Raw genomic sequence first — 20,337 nt, 5'->3', positions numbered from 1 at the left:
AATCCTGAACACCTACGCTAACTTTACCATGCCGATCCCGTGACGGAGTTCTTGGAAGCGAACATGGCCAAGCCCCTTGGTGAGGATGTCGCTCAGCTGCAGCTCGGTGCCGATGAACTCGACGTCGATGAGCTTGTTGTCGCAGCACTCCCAGATGAAATGGAACTTAATATCAATGTGCTTACTCCGATCGTGATGCACAGGATTCTTCATCAGTGCGAGGGCGGATTTGTTGTCCACCATGACCTTGGCCACGAGGATTTTGCCGCCGATGAGCTCAGCTAGCAGGCGAGCCGACCAAACCCCCTCGCACGCAGCTCCCGCGGCCGCTATGTACTCTGCCTCGCATGAGGACAGCACGACCACCCTTTGCTTTGCTGACTGCCATGCAATTGGCCCACCGGCTAGGAAGAACATGAGCCCGCTGGTGCTCTTCCGATCGTTGATGTCACCTGCAAGGTCGCTGTCGGAGTAGCCCAGCAGCATTGGCGCGGCTTCTTTCTTCCCTCCGGGGTGATAATGCACTCCCTAGTGCATCGTGCCCGCCACATAGCGGAGGACACGCTTGACGGCCGCCATGTGCTCTTAACGCGGCGCCTCCATGAACCGGCTCAGGTAGCCCACCACAAACGCCAGATCAGATCTGGAGTTACATATATACCTGAGGCTCCCGATTACGCTGCGGTACTCGGTGGCGTCCACGTTCGACGTTGTGCCCTCCTTGAGCAGCTTCAGCTTAAGCTCCACGGGAGTGGCGCTAGGATTGCAAGCAGCCATCCCCGCCTTTTCTAGTATCTTGGCGGTGTAAGCACCTTGCCGAAGCGTGATCCCGTCAGCTCCCTGCGAGACCTCCAGGCTGAGGTAGTAGGAGAGTGGCCCAAGGTCACTCATGCGGAAGGTGCTCCTCATCTGCGCCTTGAACTTGGACACAACACCTGCATCGCCACCGGTTATGATTAAGTCATCGACGTACACTCCTACGATCAGGCGCCCTCCTCCTTTTCCACGGGTGTACATCCCATGCTCGTTGATGCAGCAACTGAAGCCGAGCGCCATGAGAGAGGCGTCGAGCTTCTGGTTCCATGCTCGTGGAGCTTGACGTAGACCGTACAACACCTTGTGGAGTCAGAGCACCTTGTGCTTGTGCTTGTCGTCGATGAACTCGGGCGGCTGCTGAACATATACCTCCTCCTGGAGTTCACCATTCAAGAATGTTGATTTCATGTCCATGTGATGGATGGACCACCCGTAGTGCACGGTGATGGCGAGGAGCAGCCGCACCGACTCCAGACGGGCGACGAGGGTGAACACCTCCTCGAAGTCGATGCCGGGGCACTGTACGTAGCCCTTGGCGATGAGATGGGCTTTGTACTTGACGATGCCGCTGTTCTCGTCACGCTTGACTTTGTACACCCACTTCAAACCAATGACACGATGTCCGCGCGGGAGCTCCACCAGTGGCCAAGTGTCGTTGTCGTGGATGGACTTCATCTCCTCCATCGCGGCAGCCCAATTTGGGTCAACGTCTGCTTCCTTCAACGATTTGGGCTCTTCCACGCTGACACCGTGCAGCTCGGTCTCCACAGCATCACGGTGCGCCAGCCCGGGCACTGCATCCGTGCCAAGGATGTTGTCCAGCGTCCGGTACCGGTGCTCCTCCTCCTCATCGTCATCAGCATCAAGGTTTGGGTCAGTGCTGAGCGGCGTCGCGAACTCGACCTGCATCCCCGTGGGGGCGATCGGAGAGGCGGGTGACGGTGAGGCCGGTACGGGCAGTTTCGGTGATGGTGTGGGTGCAGGCGATGTCGAGCTTGGGGGTGGTGCCGCAGCGGGTTGACGCCGGACCTCGTACTCGCACTCCACGGTGAAGGGCTCCTTGTTGGCGCCGGTTGAGGCGTCTCCCTAGTCCCAGCACGTGCTCTCGTCGAAGACTACATCGCGGGAGATGTGGACGCGCTCTGTGGTGGGGTCGTAGAAGTGGTACGCCTTCGACCTGCCCTCGTAGCCGATGAAGACCACCTTTTGTCCACGATCGTCAAGCTTGGTGAGGTGCGGACGGAGGCGCTTGATGTAGGCGACACACCCGAACACCTTAAGGAAAGTGCACAAGCGGCTTCTTCCCGTCCCACGCTTGGTACGGGGTCTTCCGGTTGAGCGCGCTGGTCAGCGCTCAGTTGAGGAGGAACACAGCGGTGTGCACCGCCTCACCCCAGAAGTGGTCGGGCATGCCGCGTGCGCGCAGGATGCTTCTTGCCATCCCCACAATCATTTGGTTCCGGCGCTCCACGACACCGTTTTGCTACGGCGAGTACGGTGCCGAGAAGTGGCGCTTGATCCCTTCACCTATGCAATGTTCACCAAATTCTACTGAGGTGAACTCACCACCATTGTCGGTTCGGAGGACCTTCAGCTTCTTTCCAGTCTCCCGCTCGATGCGGGCCTGGAATGGCATGATCGCGACCAATGCATCTGCCTTCGTGCGTAGGAGCGTGAGCCACATGAAGCGGCTCATGTCGTCGACCAGCAACAAGAAGTAGATGTTCCCAGCCGGGGTCAGTGGCGAGATCGGGCCACAGAGGTCACCATGGATCAGCCTGAGCTCCTCTTTAGCGTGGTACTTCGCAGCCTTGGGGAACGGCGTGCGCTTCTGCTTCACCAAGACACAGTCTTCACAGACTTGATCAACGTGATCGATCGCCAGCAGGCCCTGCACCAGATCCTCCCGTCCCAGCTTGCGCAGCGACTGGAAGTTGAGGTGCCTGTACCGCTCATGCTAGTGCCAGGCGACATCGCCGACACGAGCGGTAAGGCACACCGGGGCCGCGATGTTCATGTCAAGGTAGTAGAGCCGGCTTGGGGAGCGGTGCACCTTCGCGAGGAGTTGTCGCCGCAGATCGTAGAGGCGTAGGATTCCGGACTCGATGTCGACCTTGAACCCGTCCTCATCCATCTGGCCGAGGCTGACGATGTTCGTGGTGAGGCGCGGGATGTAGTAGACCCCATCAAGGCGACGATGTTCCCCGGACTTGCAGGCGAAGACCCTTTCCTTCGATGGCGACCACCGACCTGTCACCGAACTTGACAGTTCCAGTGACGCCGGTGTTTAGCTCGGCTAAGACGTTCCGTGACCCCTTCATGTGGTTCGTCGCGCCGGTGTCGAGCACCCAGCGGCGAGGTCCCACGGCCTCCACTTCCTCGCTGTTGAGGTGGAGGAGGACCTTGCGTTCGTCGAGGTGGACCCGGGTCTGTGGATCGACAGTAGGCGGCGCCGGCCTTGGAAGTGAAGGGGACTTGGGTGGCGTGGTTACCTCAGTTTCCGCTACGATGTACATCAGCGCCCCTTCTTCTTCGACTTGCGCGACGTGGGCCGCGTCCTTTTTCTTCCTGCGGCAGTCTTTGGCCCAGTGGCCAGTTTTGCCGTTGTTCTTGCAGTGATCGCCAGGTGGTGGCCTCCCGGCACCAGCGTTCTCGCCGCCCACGTTCTGGCTGTCACGGCCATCACGCGATGACGATCCTGCACCGCCGTGCCTGTGTCCGAGCCCTCGGCGCTTCCCGCGGTTGCTGGAGCCTGCGCTGTTGCCGGAGTTCTCCTGCTCACAACGTGCCTTGCGGCGGGCCTCCCAGTCCTCCTCGTAGAGCATCAGGCGCCCCATGGCGTCCGTGACCTGCTTTGGCTTGGTGCGCTCCTCGAAGACGCATAGCCTCCTGATCACCTCCTCAACCGTGACGTTGTTCAGGTCGAGGAACATCTCGAGGGAGATCGCTGCCTGATTCAGCAAATCAGGCACCACCTGCAACAACTTCTTTACTACCTCAGCGTCGGTGATGTTGTCGCCGAGGGGGTGAAGATTGTTGGCGAGGTTGGTGATGCGGATGCCGAACTCGTCGACGGACTCGCCTTCCTTGAAGGTGATGTTGCCAAAGTCCCGGCGGAGCTGCTGCACGCTGGCCTCGCGCGCGCTCTCGTCCCCGATCCACATGTTCTTGACCGCATCCCAGGCCTCCTTCACCGTGTCCTTCCTGGCGAGAGTGTTCCAGAGCTCGGAGGGCACCGAGCGCAGGAGACCCGCCATCGCCTGTCGGTCGTCGTGGTCGTCGACGTCGTCGCGCTCCTCCCCGACGCCGTGGTAGAGGCGTCTGGAAATTCACCATCATCACCAATGCCCATTCCGGATAGTTAGTCCGTGTGAGCATCGGCCACGCGACGTTGGCGGACGGCCTCTCGATGATGCGCGGCCTGGCGTCCCGGGTGCGCGATCGGCACGAGTGAGAGCGGCCGCGACGTCGTGGCGAGCGTGAGGACGGAGGGCTCTTCTTCTCGCCAGAGCCATCACCAGGGAGCACCTTCTTGTTGGGCGACTGCGACATGGTGGTGGCGTGACATGGCTCCGATGCCAATTGACAGAATCCCGATCACAACGAGAGCAAGAGAGAGTGGATGAACGCACGCGAACACAGGTGGAACACAAGTGATTTTGGTGCTGCAAAGCAGCAACTTTTCTGTTGATTGAACTTGCATTAAGAAGTCATTACATGCAGGTTTACATGGCCAGCAATGGCCGAGTCAGTTCAGTCACGACGTGCCGCAGGACATGCACAGCTTGGTCACCGTGCGCGCTAGCCACGCAACTAGCACAGCCACAGCGCTAGTCAGCTTGATCTCTATCCTAGCTAAGATTAGCCAATAGCTAAGTATAGACTATGTGTTCAGGAATTATTCAAACAGCTCCTACGACAAGGTGTATAGCGCCCTCAGAAAGACGCCTTTCCTCCTCGCGCGAGACCCGGAGTGTGTGGTCAAACCCAACATGGTGTTCCTGCGGCAGTGCGGCCTAACACACTCTGATATTACCAAGTTCACCTTTTTGATCTTATTGGAGCCAGGGCGTCTCAAGGAAGTTGTGGCGCGCGCCGATAAGCTTGGTGTGCCACGCTACTCAGCTATGTTCAAACATGTTCTCCGTGCCATCAACGACATCAAGCCTGAGAGGATCGATGCAAAGCTGGATTTCTTGAAGAAGGTTCTTGGATGCTCTGACAATGAGCTGGGCATTGCAGTCCTCGACAAAAATCCTGACTCTGTCTGATGGCAAGCTGAATTGTACTGTGGAATTCCTGAAGATGGAGGTAGGTCTGAAGGCCGAGTACATTGTGCATAGGCCAGCATTGTTCACCTATAGCATCGAGAGGCGGCTGATGCCACGGCATTATGTCCTAAAGGTTCTGAAGGAGAAGGGGTTGGTGAAGAAAGATCTCGACTTTTTTGCTGCGGTTTCTCTTGTCGAGGAGATATTTGTCAAGAGGTTTATTGAACCTCACAAGGATAGGGTTCCAGGGCTTGCAGATGGCTATGCCGCTGCTTATGCAGAGCAACAACAAAAAAGTTCGTCCTGAGTTCCAACCATGACAGTTTGAAATGGAGATGCTGAATTCCCATTCTGCGTTTCTAGCAGGCATCTGTTGACAAGCTATCATATATATCAAACCATGCTCACTTTAGTTTGGGTTTCTAGTGAATCTTATTACTAAGGCTGTCATTAAGCATGTCCCTTGATAGCATCGCTGAAGCATTTGGGATTCCTGAATTGGGTAGTTTAGTTATCTGTTGCTCGTCTTTGCATGTTGCTTGCTCGTGTAAAGAAGTGTTCGTCTGATCCTGTTATTAGTGTTATATAGATGTGCTGCTAGCTGCGATTGATATGTTGCATTTAGTATGGCTTTATAGCAATATCTCCTATCTATTTAGTAATAAAGGACTGCTTGTTAATAATATCAATGTGACGCCTGCTTCGTTGAGACTTGAGCGTGCTAGTTTCATCACTTTATTGGAGCACAAAATTTCACCAAATTGTAGGCATCCTATTTTATGTGTTTTCAAACAATATTAGTCATTCCGCTTAGGAATATAGAAAAAAAGAAGTTTTTATCATCTAGCAGAACACTATATCTGTTGCCCCTAGAAGCATGCTGGATTTAAAAGGTATTATTTTCCATATATATATTCTATACAAGGTGAGGCGGCCCAGTTAGTAACTATTACCTAGTTTTAGATAGAACCTTGAAACTTGAAAGATCTAATGAATTCTAACGCGATGTATCTACTCCACAAGTTGTTGCTTTTTTTAGTTTGCTTATATTCCCGAGTCCACAAAAGAATGCAATTCTAGCACAAATACGAAATTAAAATATCTTAAGTTTGACTAACAATATATAAAAAAACATATCAGTATTTATCATATCAAATAAGTATCTTTCGATTTGCCATGAGATATATTTTCATAGTATATTTATTTGGCGTCACATTAATATCTGATATTTTTACCTATTTATTTGGTCAAATTTTAGTCACTTTAATCAAGAATGGATCTAGAATTGTATTTTTGTATTTTTTTTCTATGACGGAGGTAATTTAATTGAGGGTGTGCAATCATAGTTTAATCTGTAGCGGTGTAGGCATATAATTACAATTGGTTTCTACCCGTTTGCCACTTAAACTATATTAATCTCTGGTTTAGCACAAAAATTACACTATGTGTCGAACCATCCTCGTTGGGTACGCTAAAGCTGGCAGTGATTGTGCTTCACCACCGGGTCGTAAGTCCAGGACGGGTTAATGTTTGGAGATCGTTATACTTATACCGGCTTTATCCACAGATCGGAAGTGATAGTTGGGATATCACTACCGGTTCAGTTTACCACCCGGTAGTGGTATTTTGCTGCCACTTTTTGGCTTGACCCGGCAACGACATTCAGCCTGTTCGTTTAGCTGTGGCTTGTCGTAAACGATCGTAAATTTCTAGCCGGAACAGTATTTTTCTCTCACACAAACCGGCCAGCAGTACTTCTTCACGAATCAGCAATGATACGAACCAGCCAACCGAACAGACTAATTATGACACCATTGCCGGGTTTTTAGTTGACCCGACAGTGTTACGTGCCATTGGATCCACCGACTATCAATTTAGTTTATTTTCCACTGTTATGATACACCTATCGCGTTTCTTCTACTTATAAATCATGTGTCCGGACGACTGACCCCTTCTAGTCCCATGCAACCACATCCCCACACACCTTTCGAAGATACACTCTTTGAGGAAGGAATCATGTTTCTACAAGAAAGCGGTTCACGAATCCGATAAATAGTTTGAGAGATATTTAGATTCAAATATATAAATTATTGTTAAAATCAACAAAACTACCTGAGCCAAATCAGGGCCAATATTTTGGTCGCCGCGTCCTACCCAGAGTTGCATTTTTTGAAGCAAAAGGTGGCCAATTTTTGTTCAATAATGCTACCGTCCGTCATGTCCGAACAGACCCGCACACGAACGACTCGACCGTGTGGCGCCCCTTATCCGCTCGACTCCCTCCCATCCTGTCCCATGACCCGCCACACTCAGTCTTTCGCCGCTCTGCTCTCCCGCTCCTCCTCCCCGCCCCTCCGCACCCACTCTCTCGTTGCTGCGTCGCGCGTCGTTTCTGCGGCACGCAGCGCTCGCGTGCCGCCACCCCTCCCTCGATCCCTCCCTCTCTCCGTGACCTCCATGCCACCGGAGAGGAGGGCGATGACCGCGGCTTCCGGCGAGCCGCCCCTCCCTCCCTCCCTCCGCGACCTCCATGTCACCGGAGAGGAGGGCGACGACCGCGGCTTCTGGCGAGCCGCCCCTCCCTTCGCGACCTCCATGCCACCGGAGAGGAGGGGCGGCGACGGCTTCTTCTGGCAAGGTAGGTGGGTCCTTCTCTGGATCTGAGCCCTCCTCCTCCACCTCCTCCTCTAGATCTGAGCTATCCTCCTCCTCCTCTAGATCTGGATCTGAGGGACGCGGCGGTGGCTAGGGTTCCGACGAGCTCTGTTGCAGTAGGCTTGTTTTGGTGTTGCAACAAGTAATATTTCTTTATTGCATTAGTCTTTTTTTTTCTGATGTTACATCTTGCATTACGCTTTGTTTCTTGTTGTTGCAATAGTGTTGTTTTGCTGTTGCAATAAGCAATTTTTCTTTGTTGCATTAGTCTTTTTTTCTTTTGATGTTGCATTTTGCATTTGCGCTTTGTTTCTTGTTGTTGCAGTAGCTTTGTTTTGCTGTTGCAACAAGTAATTTTTCTTTGTTGCATTAGTCTTTTTTTTTTCTGATGTTGCTTTCTCGCATTGCGCTTTGTTTCTTATTGGTGTGGTAGCTTTGTTTTGCTGTTGCAACAAGTAATTTTTCTTTGTTGTATTAGTCTTTTTTTTCTGACGTTGCTTTCTCGCATTTGCTTTTTGTTCAGTTTTGTTGCAGTAGCTTTTATGGTGTTGCAACAAGTAATATTTTTTTGTTTTATTAGTTTCTTTTTTCTGATCTTGCATCTCGTATTGTAGTAGCTTTGTTCTGTTGTTGCAGTCGTTTTGTTCTGATGTTGCATCTCACATTACGCTTTGTTTGATGTTGCAAGCAAGTAATACTTCTGATGGGAGCGCGGTGTGGATGCGACACACCTAGCGTGGGCGTGGCGGGGGGATGGGCGGCGCGACGGGATGGCAGGGGGACGGGCTGCGCGGCGGGAGGTCGGGCCGCGCGCGAGCGTGGGACGGGTCGCCGGGATCGAAACGAGTCTACTGTTCCGTGGGGCGACAGGTGTGGTTTCTTTCGTGGGGGGCGGGACACTCGGACGTGAGTCTACTGTTCCGTGGGACGGCGGACGTGGTTTCTTTTCATGGAGGGCGGCACACTCGGACAGGGCCCGAGGTGCGTTCGGATGTGGTGCGTCGGGACGCTAGGAGCGCCGTGGCGACTACCTCCGCTGCTGCTGCAGCAGTTAGACATGAGTTCGTCAAGATCGGCAGAGGTATCAACAACATGTAGCCATCTTGGAGACGTGGATTCAGTTATAAATTGTTCCAAGTTCGTAATTCTCCATGCCGCTGGCACTGTTTGGCGAACTCAAATAGTGAAACTGTGATTATCTCCGCTGCTGATCCGCAGCAGTTAGACATGAGTTCGTCAAGATCGCAGAGGTATCAACTATCAACAACATGTAGCCATCTAGAGGAGACGTGGGTTCAGTTGTCTAAATTCTGTTCCAAGTTCATAATTCTGCATGCCGCTGCCGCTGCCGCTGAATCTCGACTCTCGAGTGTTTCGCGAACTCAAACTGTGAAATCGTGGTTGGACTGGACTTTGTAGTTTGTTGATTGGGCCGGCCCAGTAACAAAACCGAAACGTCTTCCGTCTACCACATTGGCCGGAGGAGAGTCGCAGACCACAGCGTCGGCCGCCGCAACGACACGGCGCCGGCGAATAACGATGCTCCGCCTCGGAGGCCACCTCCTTTCCGCTGTCCGCGCCGCCTCGCCTCTCCCCGCCGCATCCTCCCTCCCCCTCCACCGTTTCTTTCTCTACAGCACCACCAACACCACTCCCTCCTCTCAGTTCGTCGTCGAGGACTACCTCACCACCAGCTGCGGCCTGACGCCAGAGCAGGCCGGCAGGGCCTCTAGGTACCTGCCCAGTCTCAAGTCGCCAGACAATCCTGACGCCGTCCGGGCCTTCCTCGCCGGAATCGGCGTCTCCAAAGCCGAGGTCGCCGCCGCAATCTCCAGGGACCCGCGGTTCCTCTGCCACAAGGTGGACATAACCCTAACCCCCCGCATCGCCCAGCTCCGCGACGTCGGCCTTTCCCCACCCCAGATCTCCCGCCTCATTTCCATCGCCCCCACCATCTTAGTCTTGCCCGGCTTGATCCCCCGGCTCGCATTCTACCTCTCTTTCTTGGGCTCCTACGACAATTTGCACACCGCCCTCAGGAGGAGCATGTACCTGCTCACTCAAAATCTCGAGCGTGTTGTCAAACCCAATATGGCATTCCTGCGACAGTCTGGCCTAACTGATTCTGATATTGCTAAGATCCTTTTGGCCACCCCGAGCATGCTCGCATTGGAGCTAGGCCGTGTCAAGGAAATTTTGGAGTGTGCCGACTTGTTTGGTGTGCCACGCGATTCTGCGATGTTCAAGCACGCCCTCATGTCCATCCGCAATATTAGCCCTCGGAAGATCAGTGCAAGGTCAGATTTCTTGAAGAAGACTATTGGATGCTCTCAGGCTGAGCTGGGCGCTGCTGTGCGTAAGTGGCCAAACGTTCTGAATTTTTCAGAGGGCAGGCTGAGTCGCGTGGTGGATTTTCTGAAGACGAAGGTTGGTCTGGAGCCCGAGTACATAGTGCGTAGGCCAGCAGTGCTCACCTATAGCTTGCCAAGGCGTCTTATGCCCCGGCATTATGTCCTAAAAGCTCTTAAGGTGAAGGGCTTGGTTGAGAAAGATGTTGACTTTTACACAGCCGTTGCTCTGACTGAGAAAAAGTTTATCAAGAGGTTTATTGATCCTTGCAAGAACAGTGCTCCAGGGCTTGCAGATGCTTATGCTGCTGCTTGTGCAGGCCAGGTTCCTCCTGTAATCCAACCATGACTGCCTGAAATGGAGACATCTTTTGACATGTTAAATCATTCTCATTTAAGTTTGGTTTTCTTGTGGATAGATTCATCATGCTATGATTAAGATTGTACCTTGGTAGCATCACATGCTTTTGGAAGCCCCAAAGTTTGGGTATCTGCTGCTTTTCGTTCGCCCCTTCACATGGCTTACTCATTTTGCATGCTACTTGTTTGAATAAATAGTGATTCTTCCAGTCTTGTTATAGGCATGCTTTTGAATTCTTTTATTTTAGCTGGCGAATCTTTAGATTCGGCTGGTTTCGATTTATGAATTCCTTATCGATTTATTAGATGTACTAGATTGGTTGCTAATATTTTCACTCCCTCGTGATGATGCCCTAATTCTATATGTTTGCTGGTTTCAATAGTCAATAGTCAATACATTGTTAAAACATAACTTTTCACCGTAGTTCCAAATTGTAGCTGTCCTCTTTCCATAGTTGTTTCTAACGAACTTACCCATTCGTCTCAGTAACAACAGAATATATTTTATCATCTGGCACAGTGAAATTATTTGAACTGCCCCAGGTGCATGCTATGAAATTCTTTTTCATGCTGTTGCTTGCCTAACTTTTTTAGTGTGCAGTTGTATGAAATACTTAACTCCTCACTAATTATATGTTTAGTTTCAGTTCTTCAATGGAATGATTACTTGGCGATATCTGTTTATTGTCTTTGAGAAGCTGGTTGATAGTTCAATTGCTGAGCAGCTGGTTTTAGTGTATACCTTTTTTTTCATTCCTCACCCCCCTGTATAGAGTATGGATTACTAGCCACGGACATAAATGCAAGAGCGAACCTGTAAGTCATTGAACTAAAGCCAGCTGAAGCAAGTAAATTCCAATGCAATCAGAACAACATAGAATGCCAGAGAAGTTGAAGCAGACAATTCTGGTAAAAATGGCAATACCTCAGTTTAATTGTACTACACCACCAATAGCCAGTGGTGAAGCAAGGGAGGGGCTGGAGCCCCCCCGCCCCTTAACTTTGCTGTTTTATGTTTTAATATTATACCCTTTAATCTACCATGTAATTAAATAGTAAATGGCCCCCTATTGACATCTCCCCCCTCCCCTCCCCCCTAGACCTAAGTGCTGGTTTCGCCAATAGCAATAGGAGTGCCATATTCAAGAGTATTTCATCAGTTTACAGAGTCCAGCAGTTTCATTCTTGTTGTACCACACCTACACTGTGTTGGAGAAACAAATGTTTGTGTTGAATTCTGATCTTAAGCTCCTGCTCCAAAATCTAAAGGATTCTAATATGATGGAGATGATTGTTTAAGCTGCTTCTTCAATACTCTGTTGGTGTTTAATTGTGTGTGAGCATATTTTGTTTTATGTTCTCTGTAGCCACATGTTGTGTTAAAAAATGGATTGTTCTCACTCCTACCTTCATGCTGCTACTGTTAATTGTATAGCAAACTCTTGGTTGACCAAAAACATCTCATATTGTCTGGCTGGAGTTGGACTGAAGATTGGATAATTTTGGAAGACTTTAATCTTCCATGATTGTGTGACTCACCCTTGCTCGTTGCACACTTTCAAGCTAGGAATGTGTATCTCTAGAGCACTGCTATGGCAAAACAACTTTTGCTACAGTTGCAGCACCAGCAAGAGTTGGAATTGCTACAGTGATCAGTGACCAAGATCTCAGAGGCTTGATCCAGCAGTTATGAAAAGGAAAAAAAAAGAAACTGTTTTTATTCTTTTTGAGTTTGACACAAAAGCACCCATGTTGTTTCTCGTGGAGCTGGACTGGACTCAAGAATTTTGGATATGTTTGGAAGAATTTTCACTCCTTTTTCTTTCATCGCAAGGTGACTGACTCTTGCATTGTCTAATTCACTTTCTTTTTGTTGGAATTCTACACATTAGTTTCAAACTGAAACTGTCCTCTGCTGTCTTTTTTGGATGTGTTTCCAAACAAATATGGTTAATTGGTTATTGAATTGAGGAATCACTGAAGATCTTATTGGCCATCTGGCACAGGGAAATATGTAGATATGTAATTGCCTCTAGAGCATGCTAGATTGAAAATGTAATCCTTCCTGCATCTACTTGTCTACCTGAGATCGAGAAATTGTGTGAAGTGCTTCAGTCCTTGCTCATAATATCTTTTAGCTTGTAGTATGTGGTATATAACCTGTGCTGTACATGGAAGTTAACATTAAGCAGCTGCTCCATAGATCTGAGAAGACCCCTGCTGTTTTGTTCTTTCAGTAAAGATCTAGAGAATTGTAATTATGTTATATGTTTTAATGCTATAAGGGTCCGCTAGCGTAGTCCCATTTAACGTATGTAGCCGCAGTTGTGCTCTCTTACTTGTCTACGGTTTAGTATTAACCTGCCTTCTCTTTCATCGTTATGTGATGTGACGACTCTTCTCGTTGTAAACTTGTAACTTATCTCCGTGGTGTAGCCTTTTGTTTTCATTTATTTCGCTTGCACCGCAAATTCTTGAGCTACAGGGCATGCGTGCTTCAAATGCATTTTGTTGCTTTGTTTGTCATGGTATTGGTAATTCTTAAGTGAATGCTAGAACTCATCAGACTCCATTGCCCTGTCCAGGTCGTATCCAGTTTCATTTGGTTGGTCAACGGTTTTAAGCATATATGAAATATGAAATTATGAATTGGGCAAGCCTGGCTTAGTGTTTGGTGTACCGTGTTACTTTGCAAATCAGAAATTATATGTACATGTGAGAAGGCATCGGGAAGTTATAACCTACTGATTACTGCCCCACATGTACATTTCAACTAAAACTCCGTGCTCACGTTATGGAGTATGTATTACTAACAACAACAAAGCCGCTCACTTGATCAACTATTTTTCACTTTGCTGGCGCAAACACGGAAACCACACACACATTATAAAAACAAACAAACAAACAAACTTGACCTGCTGGGGGTATGGTATGACCTCCCTAGGGCATTGTCATTAAGGTAGAAAATCTCAATCTTGCAGGCTGAGAAAATCCTTGAATCTGTCGATGAGAGGATTTTCTTTAACCAGCTTAAATTTGCTCTCACGGGAAGTTAAAAAAACTGAATGTGCTACTAAAGCACTTTTGTGCAAACACGGAAACCAGAAGGGGCTGTCTACTTTGTACTCGAGTGATTTAGAACCTGGTGGCGCTCGAGTGAGAGATGCCTGAAAAACACTCGATTAACTGAAAAAGTGGTCAGACGGCAGAATCGAGTGATCAGTGGCACCAAACACTCGATTCTCATACCGCAGGATTCGGATCAAATGATCAAAATTAGTACAAACGATAGAACATATAGGCCCCGTTGGCTTCGCTGAAAGAATAAGTTGAAATATTGTTCCGGACAATTTGTTGTAAGAGAAAAATATTATTCCGATTGAAAAAACAAGCTGGAAAGTACGGATTACAAGAGAAGCGAACATGACCATAAAATAAAAAAAATATCTAGATTATTTCTATAAAAGTCAAATTGAAAGATTAAAAAAAATCAAATAAAACAAAAAGATGAGTCAGATTATTTCTATGAAAACCAAATTAAAATTTTTAAAGGAGAATCAAATAAAACATACAGAAAATAAAAAAAGCAAAAAAATAATTAAATATCTGTTCGAGTAATTTTGACCATTCTTATATTTAAGGATAGTCAATTTACAGTAATTAAACATAAAAGTTACAACTAAATAGAAATAGTAAAATATGATCATTAAGATCCAAATAATTTTGCGACTCTGCATGCATGGGTCCATGCAGCGAGGTGATTGGCGGCGACAGCAGGTCCCTAGTCTCTGGTCTAGTAGTCTAGTACCACGCCACATCGCCATGCATCCTGCCGCACGGCACCTGCACCTGGTCGGCTTGTGCATCCTGCCGCACGTATCGCTAGCTTATTCAGAACTATTTTTTTTTTTTTTTGTCTACCTGAAACTCACGTGTTTCAAGGGGGCACGTTCAAGTGTTTCACGCAAAAAAAAAAAAAAAACACACACACACACGATTCTGTGTACCATGTATCCAATTGTATTTGTTGTAATCTTAGTACAAATCTGTGTCAACAAGGCAAAAAAAAAACAGGGCAGATCTGTTCTGGTTGTAGTTGTTTACTGTTGTAGCCCATAAACCTGCCAAAAAAAGCCCAAACCCATCAGTCCGATAGGAAACAACTTAGTCCATTAAAACACCCTCCAACTTGGTGGAGAAACAAACGCACACAGAAACAGATCGACCGATCTGTTCGTGAGGAGGAGCTCTACTCTCCTCACGCACAGCAGGGCAAAAAGGGGAGAAACCAGATCAAAGCATGAGGGAACATGGGAAATCTCAAGATCCAAGGAGGCAAGACTCACCTCAACATCAATAAGGTCAGTACAACAGACATCCATTCATCTGCTGAGTTAGATCCCTGCAATATGGCATCATCAAACAAGTCATGGTCTGAAATCAATCTGTGCAAACAATTTTTCCTTCTTTAGATTGCAATTCAGCAGATAAAAAGAGTAGAATAGTGGTTACATTACCTTTTTGAACAATCTTTGATAATCCCTAGACTGGACACATGTTTTAGTGTACTCTGCTACTTCCAGTTCTTAGATCCTTGCAATCAGTGCTCTACAAAACTGTCCCTGCAACAGATCGAATTACACATATGTCAGTATCTCTGCTTGCTCAGCTCAGCTCTTGATAAAAACAGATTTCAAAATATGGAGGACACCTCACAACAAAACTATGATCTCAGTACAGTTGAAGGGATCAACAAGTGGCAACAAGCACCGGAGAACATGGCTCAGATGAACCAGGTACTAGTTCTCTTCACATAAGGCAATGGCCATCCATTTGTTCAATTGGATACATGGTACACATAATGCATCTCCTAATATGAATTTGCAAAATTATGTACTTTTCTCCATGATCTGCTACAAATGCAGAAACAATAATTAATCAAATCTAGTTTTTGAATGAAGCAGAACAGGCTGTACATGACAACAAGCAGATTCGATGACTATGCAACATTATCCAACTCAATTAACACTAAAGCTATGATGACAGCACACTCAGATCCTTTTCAGATATTTGGAGGCACAACTAGTTCAAGTCACCTTTTCAACCCATACACAATCAAAAAGGTGAGCAAATCATTGCTGAGATTGATAGAATCTGAACAGATACATGTTCTTAAAAGAACAGAAATTTATTTCCATGCAGGGTGGCTTGACTGAGCTTATGCTTGAGCAAATTATGAGCTCACAAGAAGACATTGATCACACAAAAGGGGTACCATGCAGGTACATAATTACAAAACAAACATGTGCAAAATTACTAGTGCTAGATTGTGTAATCTCAGCTTAGAACAAGTGCAATTTCTAAAATAATTATTACAGGTACATGAAGCGACACAAGGATCGTTAACAGACATGCTAATTGCAAATGACATGAATGCTCTTGAAGAAACCTTAGCACCCCAACTAGATTCATCAATATCAGACTCAAGGATGGCATACCAGGTACATGTCCACAAACACAATAATTTGCCACACATGCATTAGCAAAATTGCTTGAATACAAGTAATGCACTACGGCCATCAAACAAAGAAGAATTGACTTATCTGTGTACAACACAGGATTTTGGTGGTCACTATGATGAAGAAATACCAAGCTTTCTCCAGGACATACCTGAAAATGAAAATCATCATTGGCAAATTGACATATTCAACAACATGCACATTGATGAGGTAAACAAAAAAAATAATTATTCTTTTCTACACCTATTTCAGTGCACAGTGAATGTTTGCAAATGCAAAACTCCAATGATCTAAAAAACTACACACTGCTAATAACATATTTACATGAACAGGAACTCACAGCGTCAGAAAATGGCTTCAGCAGCATCAATGCACCAATATCAAGAACCACAGAGGCTGCGTCAACTGCAACAGAAGATGAACACAATTCCAATGACAACCAATTCCTGACAGAAGAGGAGATTGATGAATTCATCATCGCAGAGCAGATTGCTGCATCAGAAGGAAATAATGGGCCCATTGACAGCGCATACACACCTCAGCCGCTATAGAAGTTTGAGAGTAGAGCAGCTGCCGAACACTTCTGCAGGTTCTATGCTTTTCTGGCTGGCTTCAAATTTGCTGTAAAACATTCAATGAGGACAACAGCTAAGAAGAGAGACAACGAGATTATAAAAGTAGAACTAAAATGCACCCATTCAGGCAAAGCACATCAACAAAAGTCCACTGAAGAAGAAGAAGCAGATGTAGATAAGCAGATTAGAAAGAAGACATCAACCAAAAGGAACACCAGTGTCTAGAGAAAATCAGAGTGCCCTTGTACAATAACACTGAGGGAGGAATGGGCAGGAGGTCCATGGTTCATAATGCATCAAGATTTGGATCACAACCATGAACTACGACCTGGAGACCGAGACACACTGTTCTCAGGGCACAAATACATGACTGATATGGAGAAGGGGCTGATTAGGACGCTAAATGACAACAACATCCCGACAAGACAAATGGTGAGCATACTGTCATACCTTAGAGGAGGACCCACAGCCCTACCGAAGAAGAAGAAGGACATCAGCAACTTCAGGACAAAAATCAACAGAGAGATCAAGGCTTCAGGCATGACAAAGGTGCTGGATTACTTTAGAAAGAGGCAGACTGAAGATCCGTCCTTCTTCTACAAGTTGGACCTGGATGAAGAAAGGAGAGTCAGAAACCTGTTTTGGGCAGACGGTTGCTCAATCGAGTATTACAAAGAGTATGGTGAATGTATAAGCTTCGACACCACCTTCATGACAAATAGATACAACCTTCCCTTCTCTCCATTCGTGGGCATAACGGGGCACGCACAAAGTTATTTGTTTGGCTACGCCTTCCTGCATGATGAGACCATAGAAACTTTTCTGTGGGTCTTTGAAACATTCTTGGAAGCGATGGGAGGGAAGCACCCAGTGACGATAATAACTGACCAGGACAAAGCGATGAAATCTGCAATTCAGCTAGTATTTAGCAATGCAACTCATAGAAACTACCTGTTCCATATCAAGAGCAAGTGTTACAACAGAAACACAAAGGTCTTCTCACAACATGAAGGCCTATATGAGGATATAATAAACAATAGCCTCACAATTGAAGAGTTTGAAACATTGTGGGTGAAGATGATCGAAGACAAGAATCTACAGAATAACAAGTACATGACTAAAATGTGGCAAACGAGGCACAGGTTCATTCCTGTCTACTTCAAGCATGACTTCTTCCCATTCATCCAAACCACATCTAGAAGCGAGTCCATAAACTCAAGGATGAAGGACAATGTTGGACCAACATATAGCATGATGGGCTTCATACGAGAATACGACCGTGTTATTGAAACAATCAATAAAAACGAGAGGCTAGAAGAAAGCTACAGCAACCAGAAAACACCCAAGGAATTCATTTTTGGGTACACAATTGAACAGCAAGCCGCTGAGCTGTACAACCGGAATATATTCAGGAAGTTCTAGGTACAGCTGAAGGCAACAACAATGTTAAGCTACAAGGAGACTGAGGAAAGGAAAACTTTTGAGGTCTGGCCCAAGAGCAACCAAATCCACAATGTGCACAGAATCAGGAGATATACAGTTTAGACTGATCTGATAGAGGGAAATGAAGAATTCAGCTGCATCTGTGCAAAGTTCAGCAAAGATGGAATTCTTTGCTCACATATCCTAAAAGTGATCATTGAGAAGGAAATAAGCACAATTCTAGAAAAATACATAAAGGACAGGTGGAGAAAGAAGAGCACAAGAGTGCATGTTAGAAGAGAGCAAGAGGAGACCATTGCAACAAGTGCATTGCTGAGGTTCAATGTGCTGTCCAGGAAGTCGGCAATCCTGAATTCAAAAGGATCGAAAACTGAGAAATCAATGGAGTACCTTTTGTCCAAGTTTAGTAAGCTAGATGTCAAACTGGATGTGCTTTTTGGCACCTAACAAACAATTGATGGTAACAATCAGCAACAAGGTCATGAGGAAGGACACAGCAGGCAACAAGAATAAGTGATGGAAGATGGCTATAGTATGGCGGATCCAGAAGAAAGTGATGAATCAGAGATAGACATTCAGGACCCAGAAAGAATAAAGACAAAGGAAAGGCCAGAAATCCCAAAGAGATTCAGGACAAGAATAGAATATTTTGAGAGGAAAAGGTTGGAGCAAGAGAAGAAGAAGAAGGCAGCTGAAGAAAAGAAGAAGGTAGCTGAAGAAAGGAAGAAGGCGGCTGAAGAAAGAAAGAAGGCGATCACAGAAAGAAAGATGGCAGCTGCACAAAGAAAGATGGCGGCTGCAGAAAGAAAGAAAAACAAGAAACCCAAAGACAAGGACAGTACAACAGGTAACACTGCACTACAAAATTACATAATGATTTGAAACCAAAAACTAGAACTTAAATGCATTTACAACCAATTATTGTTCACAGGATCCCCAGTGAAGCCTCAGAAAAAGGGAAGAAAGGAGACAACAACAGCTCCAACAGAACCAAGTTCATCATGATGATTACATAGAAAGACTTGATGTCAATTGTAGTGGCAAAATTAATTATGTCATTCTTGTAATCAGTAGGATATTCTGAAAACCTACTTTAAATTATGCCTGGACCTCTAATTGCAAATGATGAGAACTACAATTACAGTACCAAGTACTAGCAATTTATAGTAAGCATTTTTGCAATTTATAAACTAGCATTTGCAGTACCTGTACAAACTTCATCATATGGCACTACACTTCAGCATACGATCTTGGGATAAGCACCACCATATCCTGTAGCAAAATTCTTGCACTTGTCTTTGCTATAATAGGTTAGTAGACTAAAACAGATTTGACAAAAAAACCCCAAGAAACAGAGGAAGATAACAACTACGAATATGGAAAAAAGAACATTTCACATCAAGCTCCCAACTAAAATAATATAAAACCACCGCAGTTTAGATTCTTCACTGTAGATTTATCTTTACAACTACTATAGCACCAACAGAAGTGATATTAGGCAATTCCTCACTTACAGATTAGCATGCACTAATACTATGAACCTACACACTAAATGACACAAGTCTAGACAAAACATGCAGCTCATGCTGACTTGTAGTACTTTTCATAGACCTGAAAAGAAAAATTTCCAAAATAACAATCATTTCAAAAGCATGATGGCATAATAAGACAGATGGACATTGCAACTAGTATTACCACTTCATCAAATTCCTGGACTTTAAATCGTCCTTCATCCGCAGAATTGAATGGACTGGAAAGCATGTCATTGACATATTTGATGCGAAGGTGGCAAATATCAGCTTCATTGAACTTGTCCATCATATCAACATTGATAGCCTAAGCCTCAAGGTTTTTCATAGCAAAAATACCACTATCATTGATCAAGCTGACACAAAGATACAAGAAAAACAAACCAGAAGACAATGAGAACCAAAAAGGGTATCATGCATGTGTTTTTTAAAAAAAAAGTGTATTACGCATACTCCTCATGCTGCTGAGGCACATCTGTAAAGTAAACACAATATCCATGGAACCTAGAGTCAGGATGACCAGATTCTTTCCAGATTACAGACAAGTTCTGTACCTAAAAAGACGGCACAATTGCAACACATGTAACAATTATGGGTACATGGAAAAAACTGCAAAGGATAATCACAATGTATTTGCCAATGTGCTGCTCCTACTTATGAATTCATCATGAACAACTTTCTCAATAGGTGAGCCTCCTCCATAACATAGTGTACAACAATCCAAGATTGCAATCTTTCTCAAACTAAAATAAACAACCACCACGTACCACTAATCAAGGAATAGAATTGGAAAGTACATCTGACATGAAAATACATAATGG

The 20,337-nt window shown here is 46.2% G+C and overlaps 6 protein-coding genes across 6 annotated transcripts; 4 read left to right on the top strand and 2 right to left on the bottom strand.

Moving 5' to 3' along the window:
* Nucleotides 1-585: 585 nt before the first annotated feature.
* LOC136466144 (uncharacterized mitochondrial protein AtMg00810-like) lies at nt 586-1,056 on the bottom strand. Its single transcript, XM_066464600.1, has one exon. It carries the CDS (start codon nt 1,054-1,056, stop codon nt 586-588), a length of 471 nt encoding a protein of 156 aa, XP_066320697.1.
* Nucleotides 1,057-3,002: 1,946 nt separating this feature from the next.
* LOC136466143 (uncharacterized) lies at nt 3,003-4,073 on the bottom strand. The gene has a single exon (XM_066464599.1). The coding sequence runs from the start codon at nt 4,071-4,073 to the stop codon at nt 3,003-3,005; it is 1,071 nt and encodes a 356-aa protein (XP_066320696.1).
* A 5,155-nt stretch (nt 4,074-9,228) lies between these two features.
* Nucleotides 9,229-12,526, top strand: LOC136464510 (transcription termination factor MTERF6, chloroplastic/mitochondrial-like). The gene is made up of 2 exons (XM_066463454.1): nt 9,229-12,284; nt 12,434-12,526. The coding sequence occupies exon 1, from the start codon at nt 9,282-9,284 to the stop codon at nt 10,437-10,439; it is 1,158 nt and encodes a 385-aa protein (XP_066319551.1). The 5' UTR covers nt 9,229-9,281; the 3' UTR covers nt 10,440-12,284; nt 12,434-12,526.
* A 3,363-nt stretch (nt 12,527-15,889) lies between these two features.
* Nucleotides 15,890-16,671, top strand: LOC136464509 (uncharacterized). The gene is made up of 3 exons (XM_066463453.1): nt 15,890-15,951; nt 16,069-16,179; nt 16,302-16,671. The coding sequence occupies exons 1-3, from the start codon at nt 15,940-15,942 to the stop codon at nt 16,518-16,520; spliced, it is 342 nt and encodes a 113-aa protein (XP_066319550.1). The 5' UTR covers nt 15,890-15,939; the 3' UTR covers nt 16,521-16,671.
* Nucleotides 16,672-16,910: 239 nt separating this feature from the next.
* LOC136466142 (protein FAR1-RELATED SEQUENCE 5-like) lies at nt 16,911-17,966 on the top strand. The gene has a single exon (XM_066464598.1). It carries the CDS (start codon nt 16,911-16,913, stop codon nt 17,964-17,966), a length of 1,056 nt encoding a protein of 351 aa, XP_066320695.1.
* Nucleotides 17,967-18,503: 537 nt separating this feature from the next.
* LOC136466141 (protein PXR1-like) lies at nt 18,504-18,992 on the top strand. The gene is made up of 2 exons (XM_066464597.1): nt 18,504-18,834; nt 18,919-18,992. The coding sequence occupies exons 1-2, from the start codon at nt 18,504-18,506 to the stop codon at nt 18,990-18,992; spliced, it is 405 nt and encodes a 134-aa protein (XP_066320694.1).
* The last annotated feature ends 1,345 nt before the right edge of the window (nt 18,993-20,337 follow it).

The sequence above is a fragment of the Miscanthus floridulus genome, chromosome 7, assembly GCF_019320115.1.
Source record: "Miscanthus floridulus cultivar M001 chromosome 7, ASM1932011v1, whole genome shotgun sequence".
NCBI lineage: Eukaryota > Viridiplantae > Streptophyta > Magnoliopsida > Poales > Poaceae > Miscanthus > Miscanthus floridulus.
The sequence above is the reverse complement of the archived record's forward strand: the minus strand, read 5'-3'. Positions and strand labels throughout refer to the sequence as shown.

Coding starts and splice junctions, on each gene's coding strand:
- LOC136466144 (XM_066464600.1), bottom strand. CDS start 1,056: ATGGCGCTCGGCTTCAGTTGCTGCATCAACGAGCATGGGATGTACACC.
- LOC136466143 (XM_066464599.1), bottom strand. CDS start 4,073: ATGGCGGGTCTCCTGCGCTCGGTGCCCTCCGAGCTCTGGAACACTCTC.
- LOC136464510 (XM_066463454.1), top strand. CDS start 9,282: ATGCTCCGCCTCGGAGGCCACCTCCTTTCCGCTGTCCGCGCCGCCTCG.
- LOC136466142 (XM_066464598.1), top strand. CDS start 16,911: ATGACTGATATGGAGAAGGGGCTGATTAGGACGCTAAATGACAACAAC.
- LOC136464509 (XM_066463453.1), top strand. Junction 16,180..16,301: donor ACAACATGCACATTGATGAG/GTAAACAAAAAA, acceptor TTACATGAACAG/GAACTCACAGCGTCAGAAAA.
- LOC136466141 (XM_066464597.1), top strand. CDS start 18,504: ATGGAAGATGGCTATAGTATGGCGGATCCAGAAGAAAGTGATGAATCA. Junction 18,835..18,918: donor AGACAAGGACAGTACAACAG/GTAACACTGCAC, acceptor TATTGTTCACAG/GATCCCCAGTGAAGCCTCAG.